At 34.7% G+C, this 26,200-nt stretch overlaps 2 protein-coding genes across 8 annotated transcripts in view; one reads left to right on the forward strand and one right to left on the reverse strand.

Annotated features, from left to right (window-relative positions):
* The window catches only part of LOC105339367 (uncharacterized), a 113,397-nt gene that overhangs the window by 50,977 nt on the left and 36,220 nt on the right, over window positions 1-26,200 (reverse strand). The window lies entirely within an intron of this gene.
* LOC136275115 (IQ motif and SEC7 domain-containing protein 1-like) lies at window positions 4,719-25,090 on the forward strand. The gene is made up of 13 exons (XM_066083434.1): window positions 4,719-4,754; window positions 5,196-5,308; window positions 14,592-14,759; window positions 16,408-16,489; window positions 16,778-16,810; window positions 17,148-17,322; window positions 18,579-18,718; window positions 20,291-20,416; window positions 20,583-20,682; window positions 21,492-21,613; window positions 21,860-22,076; window positions 23,573-23,622; window positions 24,197-25,090. Exons 1-13 carry the CDS (start codon window positions 4,719-4,721, stop codon window positions 24,410-24,412), a joined length of 1,578 nt encoding a protein of 525 aa, XP_065939506.1. The 3' UTR covers window positions 24,413-25,090.

Consider the following 26,200-nt stretch of genomic DNA (forward strand, 5'->3'; position numbering starts at 1 on the left):
ATGAAACTTGGTAGGTAGACACTTATACCCATAATACACCTCCCTCTGAAATTTGGCGGGAATTGTGTATTCTGAATCAGAGTTATAGGCCTTTGAAATCTGGTCCAGGAAGACTGAAATAACATGCAAAATCTAGCACGTTACACACAATATTCAAATTTCAAGAGCTACATTTAACATTAATTACTTGTCAAAAGTGTCATTAATCTATTACATTCATTAACCTAACATGTCTACATGATGATGCTAATGATGATTTAATTCTTTTACACCTGGAACTATTTTTTGGAAATTTTTGATAAAAATACCCCAAATATGGCTAAATTTTTCAGGAAATGCCAAAAATGAAACATTTAATCACATGCTATGAGCTTGAAAAAATATTTAAAAAATTCTGCATTAAGTTTGCTATAGAAATCAGGTATTTTGATAAATATACAGTGGCTAATCCGTTTACATTAAGCAGATAATCACATAGAACCATTCACACATTTTCAGGAAATGGCACTTGCTGACCAAAGTAGATTAACTCAGAGTACACAGGGCTGATATGGATAGGCATAAAATGCCTTTTGAAACAAAACTAACAATTTAGAAGAATTTAGAATGAATTCTATTTGTCCATTCATTACATATACACTGAATAAATTACTTAAATGTACCCTAATTCATAAGGAGCCTTGGTTCATGAAAACTGTACTCTTAAAACAAAGGGAGATAACTCTACACATTAAAATCCAAAGTAAGGATTTTTTACAAACATTAACGAGAAACTATTTTAAAAATTACAAGTCCATCACCTTCTTTCAGCATTATCTGGTGTGATTAATCTTAAGGAAATCATACCTTTTGTAGTGAGGATTCACCATTCAAAGTCATGGGTTTCTACATACATGGTGCATTTAGAGGTGAAAATGTCTGGTATGTTACCATGAACAATGATGACCAAGACTCAAATAACTGATGAGAGTGCCAAAAAGATATTACTAAAGTATTACAAATAGTAAAGCTTCTAGCAGGCCTCATATATCTTAGGCAACCACTATGTGACCAGATAAAACATTGATTGTAACACTGCATACCTAACAGAGTTATCGTTCGTTATCCGCTAGGGTCCCCGTGAGAAATACTCTTCCGGTCAGGACGGTAGCAATAGACCGTGGCTATTTTTAGCCACCGTCTAAAAATTGAATACTTTATTCAGTGTCTATATAAAAGATCAGTTCCTTGATGTTTATGTTTTTATATTCCATCTGATAATTTGATAAGATATACGTAGAACTAGTCGTATTTCTTGATTGAAGCACTATTTAAACGTATCTGTTTTTTACTTTAATTTTTTAAAATTTAAATTACCTTCTATTGAAACATTGGAAAGTTTTAATCGAGTTTAGGAGCAATAAACATCGATAAGTGCCAGTCAATCAATGATCAAACTAACTTTTTAAAAACAAAATGGCGGCCAATATGGCGGCGCCCAGGGCTGGAAGAAATTTTTTTAGCCCTTAGTACTCCTGATTCAACTCTCATTTTTCACTGATTTTCTTATATATACGTGTTACCATTAATCCTCGCTTCGCGAGGCGGGCTTCGCCCGCCTCTCGCTGCGCTCGGTATGATATTACGCATTTATTTTCCAAACAGTTTTGAACCACATGAAATAAAAAAATAAATGCTGCTAGGGATTTTACATTCTTGGGATTTGATACAAAACAAAACAGGTCTTAATGATACGTGTATAGATAACTGTATCACCATATTTTTACAGTGGTAGTGAAATACCACTAGTAGATGCCTCTGAAAATTTCGGGCCCCAAATATGAATTCTAAATTTTGAATTGCGAACTGCGTTCTAGAACGCAGTTCACGATTCAATTGCGAACTGCGAACTGCGTTCCAAAAACCGATTGCCAGAAATATTTCAGGAGCAAAAAAAGCGTATGGATAGGCTGATTGTATTGACGTCGCAGATTTCCAATGCAATCATATAAGGGGAAATATAGACTAAATATAAAATACAAGTAATTGCAAGTGTATTACACTATTCCTAATTCTGATTATTTTGACTATGATAAAATAGGAAGAATAGAGAATAACAAAGCATTTTTATAAGGGCTTTATGAAAAATTCAAAAAGGTACAGGAAAATTACAAAAGTAATACCTCGCGCGTTCCCCATTTGCACTAATATCAGTTTCTCAAAGAGATTCCACAATTGAATAAAAACACCTTTGTGACAGTATTTTATTTGTGTATGCATGTGGCCTAGTTGTGTGAAATTCGGATACTAAGGAACTTTTTTGATATTGGATTTATATCGCCCCGTCCATGAAGTCCATTTCTGCCGTGCAGTTGCGCGTGCGGCGCAGGTCTATCAGAACGGTGAGTTAGCCTAATACAGCGGTCATGTTGACGTTTCGTTACATGATGTTTTGGCCTTCATGGTAAGTCTTTTACACGGACTGTGATGAATATCATGCATACGAAATAGTTGTTGTATTGTTTAGAAAACCAGTTACAAGGTTAAATGTAAATAAAGCAAATACTGCGAAAGGAAATGAACAAATTGTGAACCGCACTCTGCTTGGACCACGTCAACTGATCTTGAAGGTTCTTCAGAAGACATGTACATGCGCTGCATTTTCCTCGATTAGCTTTATGCTTTTTATAATCATTTAAAGGTAGTGAATCGATCGAATCGAGTCGTTCCGAAAAAAAAAATCAAAAAAACATATCGTACACGTGTTCCACGCTTTTCAACATCTACGGTCATGGTTGAGTAATTACCTATACTCGAATACATCTTTTTTTATATGAACAGTTCAACATTTTGAACAGCTGCCGATTGTGGCAACGACTTTAAAATTGATGTCTAAGTTGTGTTAATGATTAACAAATAAAAGTGGAGAGTTAGAAATTTCGACCAGATTATATTAAAATTCAATACTGTAAATTCATTATATTACGCGAGTAGTTAATTCCGCTATTCTGCTGTTCTGTATCAAAACGCGATAATATGAAATCGCGAACGCGGAACATTTATCCATAGTTCTTATTGTTTCCAATTCTCAGAAATTATGGTGATATTTTTATATCCGCGATCGGTGCTTCTCGCGATTTAACGCAGATACAAATTCCTTGCGTTAAATTAGGAATTTACAGTATATATGGTCTCCAGAACAATCATGAAATGCGTGTCAGATTTTTTATGATTAGCTCAGACAAGCATGTAGCAGTGTACATACAATGGACAACAATTTTATCAAGAAATCTACAGTAAATGCATTTAATTTGCCATTAATTGTAACTTTGCAAGAATATCGTTTGATATCGTTGGTACCACGTCGCAAACCAGTGCCCATATTTCTGGGACCGTGTCTGCAGACAATTTCCATGGTCAGTGTTCAAATACCATCAGCGTGACTGACCTTGTGCAGATTGACCCAGAGACTGACCAGTTTTATAACTTAATCGAATTTCTCTAACAAGGACTGTTTATTTCATTCCCCAAATTCCCATATAGACAAGTGCATTTGAAGTTTACTCCTAACTTAATTAGTCAGCGGGCGGGCTGACTAGTAATCATTGTTCGAATTTTCATATTTTATTTTAATTTTTAAAGATATCCCTAAAGACAACATTAAGGTCTTCATGCACAGATCTAGAGTAGGGGGGAGGTCAAGAAAATGAAAATTTATTAAATTGTCAAAGTAAAATTACCGCAAATATGCCTCGGACCCCCCACCCTCCCCTGGCACCCCCCCCCCCCCCCCCCCCCATCTAATTAGGAATTTCATGATTTTGGTTTGGTAATTAATTTTTTCTGAGGTAATTTTATTTTATTTTTTGGTGAATATGTATACAATGTACAATTACTACGCCCCCCCCCCCACCCCACTCTCCACGGATAAGGAATTTCATGATTTTGGGAATTAGGCCTATTTTTTCGGCTTGTCAAGATTTCTGATGACTAGTTTAGCCTCCACCTAGCCAGTTTTAATTCGGACCCCCCCCCCCCCCCCCCCGGAAAAATTTTTCTGGATTTGCGCATGGTCTTTATTCTAAATACGTAGTACGATAAATTCTGATATAACATATATACACTGAAGAATAGTGATAGTGGATGTGTGTGTGTGTGTGTGTGTGTGTGTGTGTGTGTGTGTGTGTGTGTGTGAGAGAGAGAGAGAGAGAGAGAGAGAGAGAGAGAGAGAGAGAGAGAGAGAGAGAGAGAGAGAGAGAGAGAGAGAGAGATTGAAAAAGAAAGGAACAGAAATTCATACATTTTGTTTCGTTCATTATATAACATTTTCATATATGACATTTTAGAAATAAATATTTATAAATTTATTTATAAATTACAATGATGAACATCAAGTCTAAGGTTTCAGCTTTCTCCACATTTGGATTAATACTGATCATAAATACTTTTGTGCCCAAACTACGTTCATCCACTAGGATTAAAAAAAGTCCAGATTATCTTTTTGGAACACCCTTTTACCGCTTCAGCTTTCGATATAATGCAACCAAAAATTTAAAAAAGGTCGTTGGTGAATTTGGATTGGAGCAGTCATTAACAGTACGCGTATAATAACGTTAAAAAATTCTGCGAGGAGTCCCGAATATTTCCGAATGAAGAAAAGATGTATATACACATTTTCCCAATCTCCCATGCAGAGTTGTTGTTCGTTCCTATCTCAGACACAGTGAATGTATTAGGCGATGGTAGAGAGTGACATTTTCCATTATAAATCTACAGTAAAGATATGTTTGCGTCCCTATTAAATTCTCTGGGTAGAAATTGAAAAAGTGTCAATGAACAAATATTACATTTTTTTTTTAGAACAATTTTAACAAGAGCTTGGACTTTGTGTAGTTGCACCAAACGGCATTGTGACCTGTCTATTTCATTGCTGGCCATTCAGCAATGGTTCTTTGAAATCAACGATATTTGTCTGGCTTTTAAGCTAAGACTAGCGTTATTTTTAACTTGTTTTGACGCAAGAAATAGTTACGTCCTACTGAAAGTCCAAGGCCTTGTTAAAATGGTTCCATGGTACATGACAGGTCATGTGTATTTTCATTACAAAATTCATCAAAGATTGACGGCAACAGTAACTTAGAGCAGACTACATGTGTATCACAGGGATCATCTAGATCTCTTTGACCGATATTTGTGTTCTGTCCCGGCTTCCGTAGTTTTGGGAACTCTTCTGTTTCCGGTTTATATATGTCAACTTACTGCATGGTTGCGGTCTGCAACGTTTGAATTTGTTTACTATTATTGTTAGATTCCCGCTGCTGACCACAGTGTAAGTTCATTGTTTGTGTTATTTTTGTGTATCAGAAGCATCTCATCTATTTCTTGACAGCTGTTTACCGTCTAAATGATAAATTATCGTGTCAAAGTTTAGTCATGATTATTCGTAAGGTCTACACTATCGTTGAAATATTTCTACCTGAGTCAATTTAACGAGGCCGGGTCTAATTTGTTCTGCCCTAGATTTTTGGATGACATTTTTTACATGAATTTCTACTGATATAATTATTATTTTAAGATTAAAAAATAAGACATTTACCACACCGTTTGTTTAGGGGGTCATCTCAAAGTTTGTTAATCTTTTAACATAGGCCCCTATGGGATTTTGCATGAAATGTACATATTTTGCACATTTTTTACATTTTTTTTAAAACTTCTGCACTAGGGATTTCTTTTTCTGTTCTACATATTAAAGTTATTGCTAAAAGGCATCAAATTGTCAAATAAAAAAAAACCTCTTACCTCCTGGTTTGTTCCAGGGGTCTTATCAAAATTGACTTTTGTATGCCCAATTTCCCAGATTCGTCAAATAATGGCTATGTTTTATTTGACAAAGGCGGTAAAGGTGATCTATATAGTATTATTAAAACATTGAGACATATTTAAGTAATAAAAAGACATATAACATCATCACATATTAAGGGTCATTAATAGCGAGCGCAGCTCGTCGGCGTGCAGCGCCGGAGCGAAGCGAGCTCTACCGGCAAGGCGTGTGTGAATAGAAAATTCGGACTAGTTGCACATTCATTCAACGGATTTTTTTGGTGTCAGTAAATCGGACTAGTAATGCATTGTTTTAATCGTCCCAGTAGTTCCCTGTTATCATGGCAATTTTTATCACTTCACACTCTCACGAGAATCAGCAAGACAATATAAAAACAATAACGATGTATACGACTTACAGTCAATGCTACCTCTAAAGTTCACCTCGGTACACTCTCAATTAAAGATAATCGAGTGACGTCACAAAGGTTTACACATTGATCCGATAGATTTTTTCGACGTCAGTAAATTTTGACCCACAATTCATAGTACCAATGGTTTCCAACCTCACGTTCCAACCTCTTGTTCTCCCGAGAATCAAAGTAAAACCTTTGAGAAGCTTATAAGATGTGTAATTTTAAGAACATCATGCTTTTTAAGTAAATAAAACAGTATACTTCTCGTACTTTTATTTCTCAGGGGAGTTTTAAAGAGTAAGACGACACTTAACCAACGTCAGCTTTGACGTCACAATAAGCACTGAAAAGGGGACATTGCTCTATTGAAGATAATGTAAATCTGCTGAAATGACCAAAATCTTGCAAAGGCTAAGCTAAAGAACAGCTGATGAATAAGGACATTTCTTCAGATACAGGAAACAGTTGTAAATTGCACTCATTTGGATGAATGCTCACATTTATTTTATTCACTATAATTACGGTAATTTCCTGTAACGTATACATGTACGTAGCAGCGCCTTTTTTTAAAAGGGGTGGGTGGGTGGATGGCAGCCTCATCCAAAAAATCTTTGCAAGCGAAAAGAAAAAAAAATCATTAAAATTCTAATTCTTCAGCTCTTTAGCAGTTCAATGGTTTCTTTATTTTCACTTCCATTTATTACATGCGGGGGGGGGGGGTGGGGGGGGGGGCAACACATTGTTCTTTTAATATGATAAGCAAATATTTTTAAGCGTAAATTAAAAAAAATATTAAACATTAATTTTTTTTTCAAAGTGGAGGGGGCAAATCCATGGAAAGTCGATTTTCTATGTGTAAATTGACAAAAAATTTTTTAGCAGGGGTGGGGGGCTCTCTGATGAGTCAAGTTTTATATGTAAGTTTAAGAAAAAATGTCTCCTGCAAAAAAAAAGAGAGGGGAAATGAACTGACGTTACAATCACTTTAAAAGAGGAGATACAGTGCAATGAATATTTATATATTAAAATCTTTATTATTTAACAACATTGTATCTGAGATTAAACTACTGTTCTACATATAAATAAATAAATTATTACAAATCTTATAAACTATGAATAATGAAAATTTACTGAAAAATAGGTATGTTTTATTTTTTAGCATTCGAATTTCACGTTGTTAATTTTATTTTTATTGATTTATTATAATTCATTGTTTGATCACATGCTGTGATCGCACCAACGGTCGCACCGTAAAACATATTATAAAATACATGGTTACTGTCTTGAAATATATGAATTAAGCTATATTTACGAAGGTTAAGAAAACGTGACAGAGGGTTAGGCTTGCTGAATCCTCTTCACGTTTTCCACCCGAGCCCAAATATACATGTGTACTTATACTTCGAGACATTTATGTTTATTCCACAATATAACATTAATTTTAAGCATCAAACGAGCTATTTTCAACAAACTTCGCTGAATATCTGCAGTTGAAACTATCACGCCATGGCGTCAACCAAGCAAAAAGATGACGTCACAATCCAAATGAAACGCTGCGCGAAAGCGTGCGTACTCATTCTGTACTCGTCCTCGTTAACACAGCTTTATTGTATATCTGAGTTCTAAAGAAAGTATTTGATTGCTATTTCATTTACAATTTGTACTATATCTATATTGCTATATGTAAGTAAACTTTCGCGCCAAAATTTATTCTATGGAAACCCGTTACTGTCACTAATGATTATTATTCGGCTATGTACATGTAAAAAACACTGTTGATTCAGTTACTTATTAAGGTCTTCCGTTTCCAACGGAAGACCTTACTATTATTCTGAAAAATTTTCAAATTTCTTATTATTTTTTTTTTTCTTCTAGACGCCAACTTTGATCCTTAATATCTCGCTCGTTTGTTCACCGATTGTTTTGAAATTTTCAGGACTGATAACATGCCGCGTGATGTTGTCGTTGCATATTTTAGTTGAGGAAAATCCCCATCCGGTTTTGAGTTATTCCCCTTTTGGTAAAATTTAACGACTTCTTTTGTCCAGGGGGGTTTAGCTATAACGATGACTGGCAGAGTCTCAAAGATGGGCTGGTTTGGACGCTAATACATTTAATTTGTGCGAGATATATTTTATTTATTATTTAAATGCAAATAAAAGGGGTGGTATAGATGTTGAAACAAAGGTACGAAAAAAATTCCAAAAAATTCGCGTATTTTCCGTGTTAGTTTTCTACCTGATAAAAACTTGTTATAACATGTAATTTAAAAGATCTTGGTCTTACCAAGACCTTTCATTCGGTATACAGAAAAAGGGGCTGGCCCCTATAATTAGGGAGTTAGATGCGTCAAAAGTTTCTTGTCAATAACTTGTAAAGGAATAAAAATTTCTTATGCATTATTGAAGCAAAGTTGTAAAGAAATTAATTTTGAATCCTTCCGTGGTATTCAATTTAATGTTTTCGTAATTTATAGCCAGTATTTGCAGAAACAATTGTTGTCAGTTCGGTCCATTTTTGTGGGGGTGCGCACGTTTAGGAGGTTATGAAAGGGCTTTTTGTAATGCACTAACTGATACATGCAGCGCGCAAAAATAATTCTACATAAAATTCCCAAATGTTTTTATTCATATGTACATATTCATTTCATAAAGATGAACGTCTTTGACCTTATTTTTGTTGTTTTTCATAACTGTGCCCCTTTCTATATTTAGATGCATTACGAGACTCAGGTAACCGATCGATAGAAGAGTCGCTAGCTGTATTCAGGCCGTCGCCTTGACGACAGTGCATATGCTTGTAGAGCTGGACGTACACATGTTTAACGCCCCACTGTGTTACTGTAACAGAGACATTTTGAATTGTTTCAGTACTGGGAGATGTGTTAATAAAATGGTTCGAATGCATGGTAATTAAACTCAACTTTTCTACAGTACGTATACACGGCCGTCATATAAAGCACAATGTGTATAACTGAAATGACAAATGTACGCTGGCAATTTAAACGAACGTGGGATTGCTCCCGATAGAACATTTCTTTTAAAGCAAAACAAAATACTGATTTCCGATGGATATAATATTATCATCGTGGAGATGATTTTAAAAAGTGAACTTAATATTCGTATACGATAATATTTGAATCCAAAGCCGCTATTTTTAAGTAACGGTTATTAGGGATATTAATTATGACTTGCCCCGCGTTTCACGTTTTTTACTTGCAATGCATCTACAAACGAAAATACCAAACAACCTTCGGCAGCAATTTATAAATTATTTACTACATACTAGTACACAATATTAAAGAGATAATTAAATAAATTGTGCTTTATAATTGTACTCGCTATCTTCCGTGGAAATAATGGCATGGAAAAAATGTTGTTCAATGTTCATCAAAAACGATGTAGCCTTAGCAATCGAAAAAAATTAACAAACTGTATATTGATAGATTGACACATTAACAAACATTCAGACCCGCAATGTATTTTTTGCAAGTTCTATAAAATGTAGACTCAATAAGTGAATTTTTCCGTTTGGGGTATTTTGAATCACATGTGTACGCTATGTGTACATGTACATAAAGATTAATAGCCATATAGATAAACACTTTCAGTGTTGAATTTTTAAAAGATATTTTGTACATGCAAAGCAATGCAATGCAAGGACTATTAAATTCGAACAATGTACATACGGTAGGGATCGAACTGATACTGGTTCTGCTTGTTCTACAAACAGCGAATAAAATGCGAAGTATTAGGGTGTTATTTTTTAAACAAATAAGTATTGCTCTCTTAAAACCTTGCATTACTAAACAAAGTATTTCATCGGAAGCATTATTGGTTAACTTAGCTGCATATATGTAGCTCTCCGTCTGGAAAAATTGAGTACCATCCGAAATTTTTCATACAAGGGCTGTACAGACTTGCAGCTAACATTACCTTAGAATTTCCCGCTGTTCATAAATTCATTAACAGACGTGCAGATTCAAGTGGTTATATGTCGTTTGATATGGGATTTATGATGTCTATTTATATTATTTTAATTAAGGACAGACGAGACGTTCCTCAATTTTATATAATTTTCCTTGATATTTCATTCCTTATTTATTAACATTTAAACCTGTTAATTCCAAAAAATTTAGAGTACATTACCAGGCTCGTTTTGGAGCTAGAATATTTCGAAATTTCCTTAAAATAGCACGCAGAATGCATTTGAATGCTTATAAGTTAAGTCATACTATATATTTTAATTTGAACACTTTATATCCAAACCAAAAAAAATCATATTACCTAAAAATTTAATTATGAAATAACAAAGTGGAAATCTTAATTCACATTGTGGAGATAGGAAAAAATGGAAGATACATGAAGGTCGCGTCTGACCTTAATATTATACAAGCAATAGCTTTCCAAAAAGCTTGCCTGACTACCCAAATTTATTCAATGGAAGCATGCATGTATCAATTAGGCTATCTTATAAGAAATTAAATTTAATTTTCGCTGCGGATCATAAATTATTAAAATGAACGTGCAGAGTTTAGAAGCAATTTCAATCTTTTTCTTCGATCGAGTGCATGTACCTGTATATCACTGGAAATTAAATCATTTCATTATTTTAAATCATTTTAGGAATGTACATGTATCGAATAATCTCAAACAGCCAAATTGAAAATTGAATTTGTTATATAATAGATGCAAAATCAAAGACATTTTGTTATTTCTAACCATATAGGAAAGGATATTCAAACACGTACATGTAGCATCGTTATTTGAAAGTGTGTGTGTGTGGGGGGGGGGGGGGGGGGAGGGGGGGGGGGGGTAGGGGGTAGGTGGGCAGCTTTATCCAAAAAAAATCGTGACAAGGAATTTAAAAAATGGGGAATTTTGAAAATCCTAATCCGTAGGTGGGAGGGGGTATTTACATTTTAACTTCAATTTAATTCAATTAGAATTACTTTATTTTTTGGTTCCATTTATTACATGCTCCGACAAAAGTGAAAGATCCATGATATCTCTATCTATTATATGACCAGTTAAGAAAATAGAGTGGGTAAGACCATCTACACATCATGTGCTCTTGCCTTACTTGGACTCGCCCACTAATCGGCGAGCCAAAATTATGAATGAGACGTATTATGGCGCGAAGTCTTTTTTTACCATTCACGCAATAGCTGAGATCTCAGATAGATCCATCGGCATAGATCCATTGGGAGGGTGTCAACTAATAAGTACATATATTATACTTTGGATTGAATGTTTTAGAAGAAATCTATCCAATTAACATACACACTTAATTGACTAGCAATTGTTTGATGTACATTTACATTTGTACACGCGAGTGAAACCCTTTTCCAGATGAATGAAATCGCCCAATTGATCGAAAATAGGGTCACACGTACCCCACTTCGGCGAATTACTTGTACGTAGCCCCTCCAGTAAATATTCCAATTATATGAATTTGTATTTGTTTTAACTAATCCAAACTGATGATTCTTTGTTAATGATGATAATCCAACACCAACTATTACTTACATTGTACTACTTAGACAATGTGTATCATCTTGTTGCGATGACACCTCCCTCTTTTATTTTTGACCTTTCAAATATGGCAATCTATTTTTAAATCAGGATTACACACGTGCAATGTGAAAAGCCCTTTTAATTGAACAATCTTGCTCATTGTTGCTTATTACATCCCATATAACGTTTTCATCAATTATGAATATAAATGTTGAAACATTAAAGATGCATCGTCAGGCAATTATTAATTCAAGCTTGTGGGTGCCCCCCCCCCCCCCCCATCACACTTTTTCTCACAGCAACTAATTTTTCCGGATTAGGATTTTGAAGATTTTGGGAAAGTCTTTTTTTTTTTTTTGCTTGTCAAGATTTTTTGGATGAGTCTGCCCCCCCCCCCCCCCACTTTCAAAAAGGATGCTACGTGCCTGCATAAAGATAACAACATTCAAGGGCCTTCCGTCATTTTCAAGCCATGATAAACATGATAAAAAGGACTCTCAAAATAAAAATAATAGACGCAAAGTAAACTGCATTCACAGCATATGTTCACATGGTATTCCTATTCCTATTCTATTCCTATTTTGGACTCGTCCACTTTAACTACGAAAAAATTAATGAATGAGACATTCTGATTCTGGCGCGGAGTCTTGTAAATGAAATTTCCATTGATCTGAATGGATTTTTCCGTGAGGGTCGGGGTAGGTATAAAAACAAATTTAATCGTTCAAAGTTTTGAATTGTTAACAACGAAATATCAGATCGAATGTTTTAGAACGATTTATAAATCCAAAATACAGTCATTTTTAATCGGTTGACGCGTGAGCATATGTATTAAGTAGGCGGGCATCCTTACACCCTATTAATTGAAGACAAATGAAATCGCGTCCAGCAGAACTCCCTGGCATTTTAATGTATGTTATTATAAATTTATGATTTTGTTTGTTAATAACAATTCAACATCAATCATTAATTAACAATGTACACTCTAGTACGCTAATACACAATTTTGTTGCGATGACCCCCACCCCCCCCCCCCCCGGCCATTATACCTATTTTTAAATCAGGATTACACACGTGCTTGCATGTGCAGAAGACAATCTGGAACTTAACTGATAACTATATCATCTCTTTGGAAATTTATTTCTCCGTAAGCAAAATCGTGTAGTAACTGATACATGCAATTGTGAAAACGATAGAGGAATGCATGATCTGCGCATAATAACTAACTGCTTGATACAATATTTCTTTTTTCCAACATGTTTTAAGTCAATAATAATATGAAAATATATGCTTGACTTCATAACGGAAATTGATCCAGATAAATATAATTATCAAAAATAAACCTAAAAAACAAACTACACTTTCATCCTTCACCCACAATATTGCCTTTTCGATATTTGTCATCGTGGTAGATCCGTGTAACAATCTATTAAGTAGGTGCTTGCACGACATAGAACCGGCCCTTGCTGACCAACGTTTTCATTAACACATATAAAGGAAAAAAAATATTTAGATTTTTTCTTGGATTTATTTTGATGTAAATAAAAAAGAGAAATAATTAGTTCTATAATATATATGCGATGTAAATCTTTTTTCCATGCAATATTTCGTATAAAACAACGAAGAGTAGTATCTTGAAACTTCATTCAAAATTTTATTAGACCTTTAAATTGTAAAATGCTAACATTGAAAATTGTGCCCGATTCCTTTTGTTTTTAAGGTAAATCTTTATTGTTTAAAAAAAACTGATTCTTTGAGACAAAATAAATTGACATAATCAGTTTGACATTCTCTAAGTGCAGTTTTGTAGCTCTTAGTCTGAAAAAGAATCGGATGGACGACCTAGGACCCAGATTGTCCATCAAAATTTCTTGAATGTTGCCATTTCTTTCGTACGCGGACGCATGTTGGCCGAATACTCACTGAGACTAAATGGTTCGTATTTTAAGTTTTAACTGCGTTTAAAGGTAATATTGGAATTCCGATAATTTTGAAAATGATTAATTAAATAAAAAGGGTTAAAATTACCGTTAAATTACCGGCATCGGTTCCCCATGCGCGAATCTAGAAGAGTAGGGTGAGGGTTCCAGACCCAACCCTAACCCCCGCAAAATTTCTTTTCATTACATGTACAATATAAAATTACAAAAATATGCCTCGGACATCCCCAGGCAAACTCAAATAACCGTCAGACACTCAACCCCCACCCCAGGAAAATTTTTCTTATCCGCGCATGCCCCTTCCCCCCCCCCCCCCCCCCCCCTCAAAAAACAAAATTATTCTTCAGAACCCCCTGTAAAATTTCGAGGATCTCCGCATACATTCTAAAAGATTCATTGGCCCTTGCTTTCGATTAAAAATGCGAGTAAAATGTTTGGTCTTTTTACGTTCATACCGGGCATACCCACTGTGTGATTATAATCGTCGTCCATATTCTGTGTATATTGAGTCAATTATGATGATTAGATAAGTTTCTCAAAATAAAATGCACATGCAAAAAAACAACATGCGGCGAATCAAACTTCAGACAACTTTGAAAGATCTGTATTTGCTTATATACATGTACTTTGTTTCTTTTACACAGTGTTTACACATCTAATATTGCACCATGGTCAGGTATCAATTTTTGTATTACGTCACAAGTATGACGCAGCTACGACGGAAGACCTAATCGTTGCTTGCAACGAGCTCGTCTCTAGTTTTGTTTATTTCATTTGTTACAGCTTTTTACCATCATATCAATAATAAAGATTTCAACCTGAGGCAGTACAATTTGTATTATTCATGTATAGAAAATTATTCTCTTATGATATAAAAATCTTTATTATATACCTATCGCTTTGTATGTTTTTTTACACAGAAAGATAGAGAAGGGCATCATTTTTCTGTGTGACCATGGATTTATTGGGGAAACACCTCTGGAGGTGGCCCACTTTCTGATCACCAGGAAAGGCCTCGAGCTCAGTATGCAGATGATCGGGGAATACCTGGGCAATCTGCAGAACCCGTTCAACCAGCAGGTCTTACAGTAAGTAAATAGTCAGACAGGACATGGTGTGTCCCAAATAACCAACACACAGACTGATGGATGAAGAAATAAATGACAGATGGACAAACAGATGGACATTTGAGGTTGAATATTATGTTCTGGGCTATCCACAAATTGAGACAATACTAACTTTTGTTTATCATGGTGTGTAGAAGTTGTGTCTGTCCATGGGTCATTTCATTGTCATTCTGCCTGGTGTCATTTTCATGAGACAGAGCATTCTCTGGTGACACCAAGAAACTATCATTATAACGTATAACATAGTGTGTATAATGTAGGCATTACCATTGCTTTAGAACACCTTCTATAGAGTGTTTGTGTAAATGTAAATAAACTCTGACCCTAACAAATTAATCCTAGGCCTTGATCATGGTGCATGTACCACACAGTATATATACATTATAGTGATGCACAAAAAATGGGCTTAAAATGTTAGGAGTGATTAACATTTTTTGTCTTGCTTAAAATATTGGTTATTTTTTCCATATTGTATTCCTTGGAAGCAATCCAGAATTACAAGAAAATACACTGAACTTCTAGTGGCGCCCCCTGGAGATTCTGAACGTTATTACCCCCAGTCCTGAGGAACCTAGCCTCCTCTTACATATCCCTGTTACTTACTTCAAGGCTTAGGGATACAGAGTTAATATGTTTTGTGCATCAGATAGATAGATAAATGTTATATCATCAGTGAAATCTAATGGAAAGTCTCCAACTATGGCCTTCTTCTAGCGCCGAATTTATCTCTGAAAACGCAGCTGTGATGATCAGATTTATTGAAAATTGTGTATTTTATAGCCCTGAAGAGGTACATGTACATTCATTTCCTGCCCAGTTTTTTTTTTGTTTCTACCTCTTTTATCTTTGAAATTTGAAAATTTCAATAAAAGTCTTTTGACATTTTGGTTATAATTGTGGTGATATCATTTACTTCTTTTTTTTAAACCCAGTGACATGTTAATATGATATCCCTAAAACAAAATTAATTTATAATGAAATATGTATAGAAATGTGCTTCTATAAACTAATAGATACCATTGGATTTGTATCGACCGTTGGGTTTGATTATTCTGTATACTGTGGAATCATTTTCATTTGTTGGGGTCAATGTTTGTGCTTATCCAAAATTTTCGTGGTTCGTTGGATGTGTAGCTGCATGGGATAAATTTAATAAGTATTAAACAAATGCTTGTATATAGGATTGTTGGGATGTAATAATAAATTTGTGGGCAAGTGTTGGTACGAAAGCCATGAATATTTGTCTCCCATGAACAATGATGATTCCATAGTATATATTAAATTCCATGGTAGGATGAAGTACCTGTACAGTCGATGCATGTATGTGATCAATAATCGTTGACCAGATAATTACAGTGGCAAATTTGTTTTGAGTGATGGCTCTGGTGGGTGGTAATTAATACCCTCCCCTACCCCCGTCCCCCAACCAATCAGTGACCACCCATAAGAGAGGACCCTGGCAAGCAGTGTTGATTTTTGTCAGTAAACTCTTTATGACCAATAAGGTGTCTTTATTGAACAGTAGACACTGTAATATGCAAAAGAATCTGCGATGAAAAGTTTTTACAGAGTTTTTCTACATATTGATCATGTTTTGATTTTTTTATAGATACTTTGCTCAAGAAATCGACCTATCAGGATTACAGGTGGACATGGCCCTCAGGAAATTCCAGTCTCACTTCAGAATGCCCGTAAGTCCCTTACTGCTATTTATAGATACAAACAGGGAAACGTTAGTACATATCCCCCCCCCCCCCCCATTCCAAAAAAAGGGGGGGGGGAGAGAAACAAATCCAAATCATCATGAAACCTTTATAGAGCACCATCTGTCTATAAGATAAACTCGAGAAACCTCACAGAATAATGTCGAAACAAGATGGATGTTCTTTCCCCCTGTATGTTGTTTTTTTCTTTTTGTTTAGTTTAATCTGGGTTTTTTTATCTGCATGATGATTAATCTCCTTTTCCTCATGTTACAGGGTGAAGCCCAGAAGATCGAGCGGTTAATGGAGGTAAATTGACTGGTGATATCCCCTTCTGTTAGGTGTTCAGAAATAGGAACAGGGGGCAAAAATTGGATAAGTCAGATAAAGCCATATAAAATTCCTTAAATCTCAAATCACTTGTACACTTAGTTGTTAATACATGTGTGATGGATATCTATTTTATTTCATTTGCAAAAATAACAGCAAATTTAGCTTTAAGAATCAGTTTTTCATTTCAAATTCATCCTGACATTAATTTGATACATGTATAGATATGTTGACGGTGTTTTATTTGGTTTATGGTGAGTAGGCTATATGCATGAGTATGAAACGGTGAACTCTGTATTATATTGAACTTTTACAGGCATTTGCAAATCGTTACTGTACATGTAATCCGGACCAAATAAAGAATTTCCGAACGCTGGACACAATTTTCCTCATGGCATTCGCCATCATCATGTTAAATACAGACTCCCATAATTCCAGCATCAAGGCCGAAAGGAAAATGAAAGTAGAAGATTTCATAAGAAACTTACGAGGTAATTTTATTAAATCATAAAATCTCCATTCCAAAATTGACAGGTGAACAGTACGTATTTTTATGAATTTCAAAGGAAAAATGTAAAATAATTAAAATTGAAGAATGTATTAATTAAGCATCTCTGTTGTTTGCATAATTAATTCAAACTGGATTGAAAAATCAAAGTAGAGACATATTTGAGGAATGCATTTTACAGGTTCATTGAATATAAATGGAATTAATAAAAGACGATGATTGGTGCAGGGGTAACAGTCAGCATCACTTAGCTCTGTTTATAGAATCAGGAAAAAATTTATACCTTTCACTAATCAAGTCAATGTTAATTGGATAATGGAAAACTCATTTTATGAATCCTTTGCTGAATTAGAAATCGATCTCTAAAAATTTGACAACATTAGACAAGATAAAATACAGAAAAAGGATAATTATATACATGGCAGATTTTAGTTGTGTACAGAACGTTCATTTATACTCATGTCACTGTCTAAACGTATGTTAGAAGTATTTACTCGGAAAGTACATATCCAGGAGGAGGGGCTGATTATTGTAAGACAGATGTATAGATGATCATATCTCGCTCAGTGATGTCTGTTCAGCTGGTGGAGGTGGAGGGGTGGAAGGGGAGGGGGGTTAAAGATAGATAGATGGGCTTTTTAGCTGGTTTAGTTTGTAGACTCTGTGTCTCCTTAAAATTTTTAATGTTCTGAATTCCCCCCAAAAGACATTGTTAATCAAAGCAGATGTCTGATAAAGGGAGAGACGGTTTGGTGTGGGGGGTTGATCAGGCTCGCTAATTGTCAAAGCTGAAACCCCATGGTTGTTAAATAGTAAAACATAACAGGAAGCAAATAACTTGACATTTAATGACTTTCTCTGTTCTCTAATTATAGCTAGGACATGTATGTATTCAGAATTTTCTCTATGCTGTATTTACCAACGAAAGTTTACGTACAAAGTATTTTTATCTTACACAATTCTGATGAACTCTTATCAAATTGCAAAAAATATATTAGGATCGTAAGTGCTTATAAATAATTCATGTTAAAAATCTGCAGTGGATGCTTTGTGTGATTTTAGGCAAAAATTATCAATACTGTGTTTGAGTTAATAATTTACCCTATATATTGTAGATTTGATTTTGAATTCAACATCAAATTCATTGAATTTCAAATAAAAAATTAAACAATTTTTCAAGATATTCAATTCCTTTTGTGTAATATAGTTTAACCTTATTGTATTAATCTGACTATTTAGCTATAGACGATGGACAAGATGTGGACCGGGACATGTTGATCGGAATCTATAACAGAATACAGACCCAGGAATTCCGAGCAGGGGTGGATCATGTGACTCAGGTCATGAAGGTCGAACAAACCGTGGTGGGAAAGAAACCAGTGAGTGTCTACATGTATCTATGTCCTAGGGAGGTGTCTATTATTGTCTAAATGTGTATGTGCATTAGGGAGATGTCTTATTTTTGTCTACATGTATATGTGTCCTAGGGAGATGTCTATTCTTGTTGTCGTGTATAGATGTGTCCTAAAGAGGAGTTTATTGTTGTCTACTTGCATCTGTGTCCTAGGAAAGTGCCTATTGTTGTCTAGATGTATCTGTATCCTAGAGATGTGTCTATTGTTGTCACATATATTTGTGTCCTATGGAGGTGTCTATTGTTGTCTACATGTATCTGTGTCTTAGGGAGGTGTCTATTGTTGTCTACTTGTATCTGTGTCTTAGGGAGGTGTCTATTGTTGTCTACTTGTATCTGTGTCTTAGGGAGGTGTCTATTGTTGTATGCATGTATCTGTGTCTTAGGGAGTTGTCTATTGTTGTCTACTTGTATCTGTGTCTTAGGGAGGTGTCTATTGTTGTCTACTTGTATCTGTGTCTTAGGGAGGTGACTATTGTTGTATGCATGTATCTGTGTCTTAGGGAGGTGTCATTTGTTGTCTACTTGTATCTGTGTCTTAGGGAGGTGTCTATTGTTGTGTGCATGTGTTTGTGTCTTAGGAAGGTGACTATTGTTGTCTACATGTACCTGTGTCTTGGGGAGATGTGTTTTGTTGTCTACATCTATATGTGTCCTAAGGAAGTGTCTATTGTTGTCTACAGATGTGTGTAGCACAGATTAAAAAAATATGTTTTCAGTATACATTTGTATATTAGGAAATTGTCTATTGTCTTCAAGTGTGTGTTATAAACTGAAGAGGTGTGTTTTGTTGTCTACAAATGTGTTTTATGAACTAGAGAGGTGTCTATGTTTGTCTACAATTGTGTGTTATAAATTAGAGAGGTGCCTATTTTTGTCTACAATTGTGTTCTATAAACTATAGAGTTGTCTATTATTGTCTATAATTGTGTGTTGTACAAATAAAGATGTGTGCATAAATGTTGTCCAAAGCTCTGTTGTACCAAGATATGTGTTTATAGTTGTGTACATATAAGATACATGGTTACTGTATTGAAATTTAACCTCTATTTGAATATTAGCTATATATAATTTTAAGCTATATTTCTGTAAGAAAATGTGACAGACGGCGAGGCTTGCCAAGCCCTCTTCACATTTTGACCCGAGCCCAAATTTGGCTTTTATTTCAAGACAGTTTACATGTAACATGTATTTTGTTTATACAGCAACATAAGAAAATACATGTTAATTAAAGTGCCTCAAACGAGCTTTATTCAACAAAAGTTGCTGCATATCTGCAGATGAAATCGTGACGCCATGGAGTAAATGAAGCAAAAAAGATGACTTCACAGTACATTAGAACGTTGGTCAAATGCATTGTGAGGCTTTATCGGGACATTGACCGAATATAGCTTTGATTTATTGGGTCACCTTTAGTCGATCAATGCAAGGGTAGTTGCAGAATATAAATAAAGATGAGTTTTGTCATTAATTTGTATTCTAGGAAAGCATGCAAAATATTGTTTAAAAAATTTTCCAAACATAAATTTCTTTCTAGCAACTGGCTCTTCCCCATCGCCGATTGGTGTGTTACTGTCGATTGTACGAGGTTCACGATCCAAATAAAAAAGAGAAAATTGGTCTCCATCAGCGAGAGGTCTTTCTGTTCAACGACCTACTTCTGGTAAGTATACAAAGAGAGATAACTCTTTTTCTGTATGACTGCATCAAATAGGTGCAACTGTAATTCAATCAGAACTGTATTTTCCTCTGACTGGTCAATAATCAGATAAATTGATTAAGACTGTGTAACTATGAGAGAGTCAACGATTTATTCTCCTTGTCTTCAGATTACAAAAATCTTCAGTAAGAAGAAGTCGGGTATCACCTACTCCTACAAACAATCCTTTCCTCTCAGCAGCATGCAGGTCTTCCTGTTTGAAACATCACGTAAGTCAACAAAAAAAGAAAAAGAAATTAATGGTGTAATGGCATATTTACGATAAAATCCTGTGGTTTGTTTTCAATTGATACATTACAGTTATCCCTAGTTATAGATCATTTGTCAAAAACTTAAGTCAATGCTTTTTAGCTCACCTGAACCAAAGGTTGAAGTGAGCTTGTCTGATCACCTTTCGTCCGTTCGTCTGTCTGTATACTTTGCACATTTTTGACTTCCTCTCTAAAACCACGTCCAAATTTCACCAAACTTGGTACAAAGCATTCTTATGGGAAGGGAATTCTAAAATGTAAAAAAAAAAGGGCAAAACCCTTTTTAAAAGGGAGAAAATTACAAAACAGTGAAAATAGGGTGCATGTCTTAAAATAAATTGTGAGATAACTATGCAAGCATCCTCAAATAATGTCTATTTTGAACTGGGGCTCCAAGAGGGGTTCAAAGTTTAACATAGAAATTTAAAGGGAAATTGTTTAAAAAATTGTTTAAAATGATACAAGGAACTGTTGTTCAGGTGAGCGATGTGGTCTACGGGGCTCTTGTTTAAAAAATCAAGATTTTATTTCTGTTTATTGAATATCATTTTTCTGAAGGAAAAGTAACTGGCAGAATCAGCATGATGCTATCATTTTTACTTCAATCAGAAATTTGAAAGAACAAAAATTACTCCTTTTGTTTCAGAGGTTAAATAAGAAACAATTTCTAAATCATTTACTAACAAATGAAGACAATGTAGTTTTACTAAACCCTTTGACATGATTTTATATCCAATTTTTAAACAGTTGATTTTTTAAAATTACAGATTACCAATATGGCGTGCGATTAGTGAGTGGAGTCAACAACAAAGTCCTGATAACTCTGAATGCAAGGAACGACCACGATCGGCAAAAGTTTGTAGAGGACCTTCGAGAGGCCATACTAGAGGTAATATTGTCATGCTAAATTGCAGCATTTATGTTATAATCATATAGATGCTTTGCAGAAGATTTTTGTAAAAAGTGGCACAAACAGATCCAAAACAACATATTTTTTGCAGTTTTAGAAAACAAACCCATTTCCTCAAAGCAATGCTTTTTATACTTGGAAGAAAAAAAATTTTGTTTAATGTTTTTTGGTTAGATATGAATATTGAGTGCATTTTTGTCACTTTGTGGTATGTTTTATTTCTAGACCAATGGAATGGAGACACTGCGAATCGAAGAAGAACTCCAGAAACACAGCAACAATCACAACACTCTTGACAGACACTACGCCAACGACGACTCCCGCGTATTAATGTATGAACTGATGAAGCCATCAGACCCATCTATAAATAGACTGTCCGCCCCTGACTGTCCCGCTCTGCAGAAACTTCCTCTGTCCAACTCTCTCACTGATCTCTGCCAAGGTACGCATGCGCATGACCTACTTTTGTTGCATTTTTGAGTTTGCAAACTCCACAGCATGGGATGGTTTTGACAAAGCAAATAGTCAAAGTTGGATACTTGGAATGGCCATTATAGCATCATTTGGATAAAATAATAGGGCAGTGTTGTTTCTTAACATCTAAAGTATGAATTTCTCTACATACTTGTGTGTGGAGAAGAAGGGGGGAATCCTGTTATCATATATGTTTTAACAAGTATTAATTGAATATTTTTAAGGGAATGACAATGAACACTATAGTTTAAAAAATTCTGAAAAGCAAATAATGGAAATATAGATCGATTAATAGAGTTAGCATAATTTAAAAAAAATCCTGACTGCACATTCTTTTCCTCTGGTAGATAGTGGTATCGTGTTAAATACGTAATCAATTATTATTTCATTATAGTATGTCCTTATGAAATTCAGACAGGTGACAAAAGCAATTAATTCTATTTTAAGTTATATGAATAATGCTGCTCCGTAGCATGCGTTTGGGGATTTACTCATTAGCATAGCATGTCGAATGAAAGTAACAGTTTCAAATTCTGATGCATGTAAACAATTATATGGTGAATGCCATTTCTTTCCTTGGCAAAGGGACATGGAGTTTGCCTTTTTCCTGTTTATATTTGGTTTGTTTTTGACATTATTTGCAAGCAATTATTACAACTGGTAGCAGAAGTAAGTATGTATGTGCTTCAATGGCTTGTTTCTATAATTTTAAATTCTGATAATTTATTTTTGCACCGAGTTGAATATGACCTTAGGAACAGGCAGGCTTAATGAAAATGGCGATTTTATTGACAGCAAGTATTAACATTTGCGATTAATCAATACCATTTTCATTTCTTTTTTAGATAGGAGATATTTAATAATAATTACTGGTGTTTACATCTTTTTTGTATAGCTTTTGCCTAATAACCAATTTATTTTAAACTAAAACACTTTTTTCTTAAATCAACAATTGAAGCAATGAAATAACTACTCAAACAATTTTCAGCATTTTCTGTAGGTATAACTGTGAATTCTACAGGGCTGGGTTCAAGATCGTAGCTGCTAGCCTAGCCGCTAGGTTGTAGATATCTAGGTCTGGTGAACGGACCGCTAGGTTAGCTGCTACGTTTAGATTTGAAGTTGGAAATATTCAACTAAAGACTAATTACATCGACATAATTTGTTAATTTCAAGCAGTAATATACATGTTAAAATTGATTATAACTTAAGGAGGATAAAAATATCACTATATAAATAGTTTTTGTGTTTGTTACAAAGTGGTTACTAAGGTGGCCATCTTGAATTCGATGGTTAGCATAAAATATTAAGGCTACGAATATCTACCTAGCGGCCAGGCTAGCTTACCGTTCAACTACGTAGCCAAACGTAGCAGCTACGATCTTGAACGCAACCCATTGTTGATATATTAGTATAAAAAGGTCATGACCTTGTGGTTGCTCATGGGTACTGTTTGATTGACAGGTCAAGGGATGAGGAGAGGTAGCAGTGGTGGATCATTAGACAGTGGAGTGGTGAGTGGGATATATAAATAGTAACCATCTATAAATAGTAACCATCTATAAATAGAAACCATCTATATATATAGATAGCAACCACCCATAAATCGTTATGCTGTTCCACCATAAGATAGTTATTAACTGAAAATAGTGACCATATATATACACACAGTATGTGAATTCTTGGTCCCATATGTCACTGTCTATGTGTCTTTTTTTATAAGCATGGGTTTTAAGATTATGCTACTGATACAGTGCAGTAGATTATATTTATATAGCAGTCTAATAATGCACAGTTAAACAGATAAATCTTATACATGTACTGTATATATCAGGCAGACCGTTATGTGTTTAAAACGTTACGGTAAACCAGTAGAATGTTCAAAAAAGCATAAAATAATTTCTCTCGACATCCATTATTACCGGTACCAGTAATTGCCAAAAATTAAATAATGTTTCGCCATAAATGGTCATATGCATAAATTGATAAAATATTCATATGTTGTGTGAATGTTTTCGATATCCAATGAAATAGTGCTTTACATCAAGATTTACGTCTGTATTAAAGGGACGTCTGCTTTATTTCCAGGCCTCAGGTGGATCAGGGGGAGTGATGATCGGTGGGGATGTCACGTCACGAAATAGTCAGAGCAGTCTTCATTCCCGGGGATCTCCCGCCACCCCCAAAACCAGCCAATCAAATCTCCAGTCCCTGGGGTCACCAGCTATGCAACCCGGGGTCAGAGGTCAAAGGAAACAGGCCATATCCCTCAAGAAGGGGCTACCAGTGGGCACCGACGTCTGACGAAAATCAGGTCATTAAAGGTCAAGGTCGTTATTGGGCCACTTCTGCCGACTCCTGTTACAGAGGCTGTTCCTGATGATCTTGCCGGGGGAGAAATCCATGTTCTGTGATGTCGTGTTTTATAGATGCTGGCATCATTAAATCACAGAACACAGCCAATAGGCTTCCTGTTTAGGAGTCAGGAGTGAATGGTATGCAAGAATCGTGGTTCAAATATCAAGGTGAAGTAGACTTGATCGATACGAGTGACCATTGTGATAAACAGTGCAATGAAACATTTAGAACAATAGCAGGACTTAATTACAGTTTCTCGGATTTAGAATCAGAAGGAAGTGATCACATTGTTAGGAATAAGAATCGCACAAATTTAAATGCCAGATCAATGGGTTTTTATATTATTTTTATCAAACTACGCCATACTGTGTTTGCATTAACAATGGGAAAAGGAATTATAAATTATACTCAACATCTCAGTTTCTAAGGTGTTCTTTGATTGGCTTTTATTACCGTAGGCCAAGTGACAATGTGATAGAACAAAGAAATCTCACGTGATAATGATGACACACTTATTTAGCCTTTATTTATTGAATTAATTTGATGTACAAATTTTTATCACAGCCATGTTATGTCATTGTAAAAAGATGATTGTAAAAATAAATAGAATGTGTGATAGTATTACTTTGTAGTGTACGAGTTATAAATTCAATATTTCATAGACTAATTTTATTTAATGAAGAGAGAGAGAGAAGAAAGAGAGAGAAAGAGAGAGAGGGGAGAAAGAGAGAGATGTTAATTACAAGGAATAAGGGGACACAATTCTGAGTTACAATCTGAGTTACTGTCATACAATAAACAGTGTTCCAATGTAATATTCTCAAAGCAAATGAATTCTGTAAAATTTCGCCATTGGATAATACAGGACTGCAAATCCTATTAAGATTAACTTGTCCGTCTTACCATATCTTTATATTAAAATCTGGAAGCATTCGTATACATTTACAACACGGACGTTACTTACCACGCTGTACATTTAATTTATGCAATCGTAAGAACAATGGAATTGTCGTTATTGTCTTTATTAGATTAAAAAAACATTTTTTGTTCAATATTTTATTTTGTAAGAGGGTTTAACATCCATTTTGACAACACTTTTGTTTAAAAAGGGAATAAAAATATAAATTAAAATCAACATATTTTAAAAATAAGCATATTTATATATGAGCATTGATTACCATTTTCTCTTTATGTGTTGACCGTCCCCACACTGCGGTACATGTTTATATATTTCTACTACTGTTGTCATGGTCCAGTGTTAGTAGAGTTATCTTCCTTAATGCTGATGAAAACGAGAACAAATTCCAATCCTATATCATTATGTATAGGCCCCTGTATGACATTATAGATAAGATTTCTTTTTATCAGTTCATTGCTGTCTTTGAATTTACCAGAAACAACTCCATAACTTGGTATATATGTAGAATGTGATAAAAAATATCTCCACATTTTGTAAATCTGGTATTCGTAAGCCTGACGAAGGTGTGATTGCAGTTTTAAGGATTTTTTTTAATCATCTTTAATATCTTTTTTTAAGGTTTTTTTTTTTCATTTTGCATGTGAAACTCTTCAATAGAGGTGTAGTTTATTATTTTCCAACAACATAAAAGAATTCACATTCTCTATCATACAGAAACAAATAAAAATTGCATAGAACCTTCTTTCAATGTGTTTTATTTACAAATATTTACACTCTACTGTGTTTTTACCATTAAATTCTGTGATCTTTAAATG

The sequence above is a fragment of the Magallana gigas genome, chromosome 4 (assembly GCF_963853765.1).
Source record: "Magallana gigas chromosome 4, xbMagGiga1.1, whole genome shotgun sequence".
NCBI lineage: Eukaryota > Metazoa > Mollusca > Bivalvia > Ostreida > Ostreidae > Magallana > Magallana gigas.

Excerpts from the sequence above, each read along its gene's own strand:
- LOC136275115 (XM_066083434.1), top strand. The coding sequence starts at position 4,719 with ATGGTAGAGAGTGACATTTTCCATTATAAATCTACA. Across the intron at positions 5,309-14,591 it reads TTCCCGCTGCTGACCACAGT|AAAGATAGAGAAGGGCATCA; the intron begins GTAAGTTCATTG and ends TTTTTTACACAG. Across the intron at positions 18,719-20,290 it reads CCGTGGTGGGAAAGAAACCA|CAACTGGCTCTTCCCCATCG; the intron begins GTGAGTGTCTAC and ends ATTTCTTTCTAG.